The 2,198-nt window shown below is 30.3% G+C and overlaps 3 protein-coding genes across 3 annotated transcripts; all 3 read right to left on the reverse strand.

The window, feature by feature from the left end:
* Positions 1-135: 135 nt before the first annotated feature.
* Positions 136-345, reverse strand: COCMIDRAFT_41967 (uncharacterized protein; the record flags this gene model as incomplete). The annotated part of the gene is made up of 1 exon (XM_007695815.1): positions 136-345. One exon carries the CDS (start codon positions 343-345, stop codon positions 136-138), a length of 210 nt encoding a protein of 69 aa, XP_007694005.1.
* A 194-nt stretch (positions 346-539) lies between these two features.
* COCMIDRAFT_111468 (uncharacterized protein) lies at positions 540-1,546 on the reverse strand (the record flags this gene model as incomplete). The annotated part of the gene is made up of 3 exons (XM_007695816.1): positions 540-735; positions 793-1,262; positions 1,490-1,546. The coding sequence occupies 3 exons, from the start codon at positions 1,544-1,546 to the stop codon at positions 540-542; spliced, it is 723 nt and encodes a 240-aa protein (XP_007694006.1).
* COCMIDRAFT_111469 (uncharacterized protein) lies at positions 1,543-1,866 on the reverse strand (the record flags this gene model as incomplete). Its single annotated transcript, XM_007695817.1, has 1 exon — positions 1,543-1,866. A coding segment is annotated over one exon (324 nt), but the record flags the coding sequence as incomplete, so codon positions are not given.
* Positions 1,867-2,198: the final 332 nt, after the last annotated feature.

Consider the following 2,198-nt stretch of genomic DNA (forward strand, 5'->3'; position numbering starts at 1 on the left):
TTTTTTTTAATTACGGAATCTACGATTTGACTAGTCAAATCCGTAATTCGTAGATTAAAAAAAGTTAGGCCCCCAGCTACTTGTAGCTGGAGGGCNAAAAGAAGACTGGAGGGCTATTTAACTTTAAAGTTTTTTCTATTTTTTGTGTCTTAAATCCACAAAAGTATTTTCAAGAACAGTAACACCATACATTACAAAAGTAAAGTAAGAGAAGTATAATACGGTACTTATTTGTCCAAATTCAATAAATGGAGACTCAACGTGTTTAGCACCTAATTGCATTAAGATTAAGAAATTAGCAACAAATGCAAAGAAAGCTGCTTTACTTAAAGGTCTAAATTGCATACCTCTCGATCTACTTACATCTGTAACAGGTAATAGTAGTAATATAAGAATAGCTGCGAACATTGCTATAACTCCTAATAATTTGTTAGGAATTGATCTTAATATAGCATAGAAAGGAAGAAGATCATGTTTTTAACTACTGAAATCGTCTTAATTCAAGAAAATTATTCATTCAAGGAAATTAAAGTAATGGGTTAGATACCTAGTTTATATAACATTTCTTTAATAAAGTAAGGTTTTACTAAATTTATCAATGTATCCATTGATTCTTTAAATATATAAATTCTAGGTTTCTTATCCCTGTTATAATGTATGGATGTTTTAAGATTGAATTTATCTTGTAATGTAAACATAAGTTTATCTACATCTGTAGTACTAAAAGCATAAACGCTTATATGTAACCCATCACCCTGTTTGGATCCATCGTCCATCATTCAGAAGGCTAACCCTCTAGGTGTTAACATTTCATATATGTTATTAGGTACAATTTTCACATTTAAATTATAAAAACAATCTTTATATACATTAAAACAAGGAAGTTGCATTGTCGTGAAAGATATAGCACTATAAGTTTTTTTAGTTCTATTATCTCTTACTATCTTAGATTGAGGAACATAAGCGTTAACACAAAAAGGTAAAAATATTTTAAATACATGATCAAAATATTCTTTATGTGTAACCGCTGTCTGTGCATATATTAATCTAGAGTTAGCAGTAGATGATCTACGAGAAATGTGGCCATCACCAAGTAATATACCTGTCAATATTTCTTCGACTTCCGTCGGTAATTTCATTAATGCTCTCTCACTAGGGGACAAACGTACAATCCCTTTAGTAGAACGAGCAGCAAATAATATTGGACTAGGTACAAATAATAAAGAATTAAGATCATTTTCATTGTTAAATACATAGAATTTCTTCTATGATAGGACTATATCTTCCATTTAAATTATTAAACTTTTGTTAGAATATTTTGATTAATAAATCATATACCTATAAGTATACTTAATTAAACCTTAATACAAGTTCTTTTAATTTAAATTGTCTCGCGTGTAGTCTCTGAGGATCCTACTAGGATATTTATCCGTCCTTTGGTTTCCTGCTGATTGCCCTAGTTTAATATAACTATACTTTAGTTACCCACACGTAGGATTTTCCAGCATTTAGCGAGATTTTTAAATAACATCTTCTTTAATATCATTCTGGAACGATAGCTGCAGGAGTTTGCATAGGATTTGCCACAACATAGTTTTCACTATCTCCTAATACATTAGGCATAAAGAACACAAATAAAGATAATACAAATATAAATGCAAAGATTGTAATAAGATCTTTAAATATTAAATATGGAGCAAAAGGCATTCTATCGTAGTTTCCAGATACACCTAAAGGATTTCCTGATCCAGCTGTATCGTGTAAAACGATTAAGTGCATTAGTGCTAAAGCAGCTAATACGAAAGGTAAAACGAAATGTAATGAGAAGAATCTATTTAATGTTGCATTGTTTACAGAGAAACCTCCTCAAATGACAATTAATTTATAATGGATTTTTAATCTCCATTCTCATAAGCTTTAACTTATGTTTAGACTATATCTTAGATCAAACATTTTATTTGATCTTGGGGTTCTCGTATCGAGCTTATTGTTGGTATAACTCACTCATTAGTCGTTGAACGTTCTTGATTCATTCAATATGAAATACCGAATCAAGCTCCGCTGCAGATTGTATAATAAATAGGAGGATGTTTATTATATGTCTTTGCAATTCTCCCCATTTGCCTCTGAAACATTACTGCTTCAAGGAGCCCATTTATCACAAAATTTATGACCGTCTCTTTTTATTCTTTTTTTTT

The sequence above is a fragment of the Bipolaris oryzae genome, assembly GCF_000523455.1.
Source record: "Bipolaris oryzae ATCC 44560 unplaced genomic scaffold scaffold_492, whole genome shotgun sequence".
NCBI classification, from domain to species: Eukaryota; Fungi; Ascomycota; class Dothideomycetes; order Pleosporales; family Pleosporaceae; genus Bipolaris; species Bipolaris oryzae.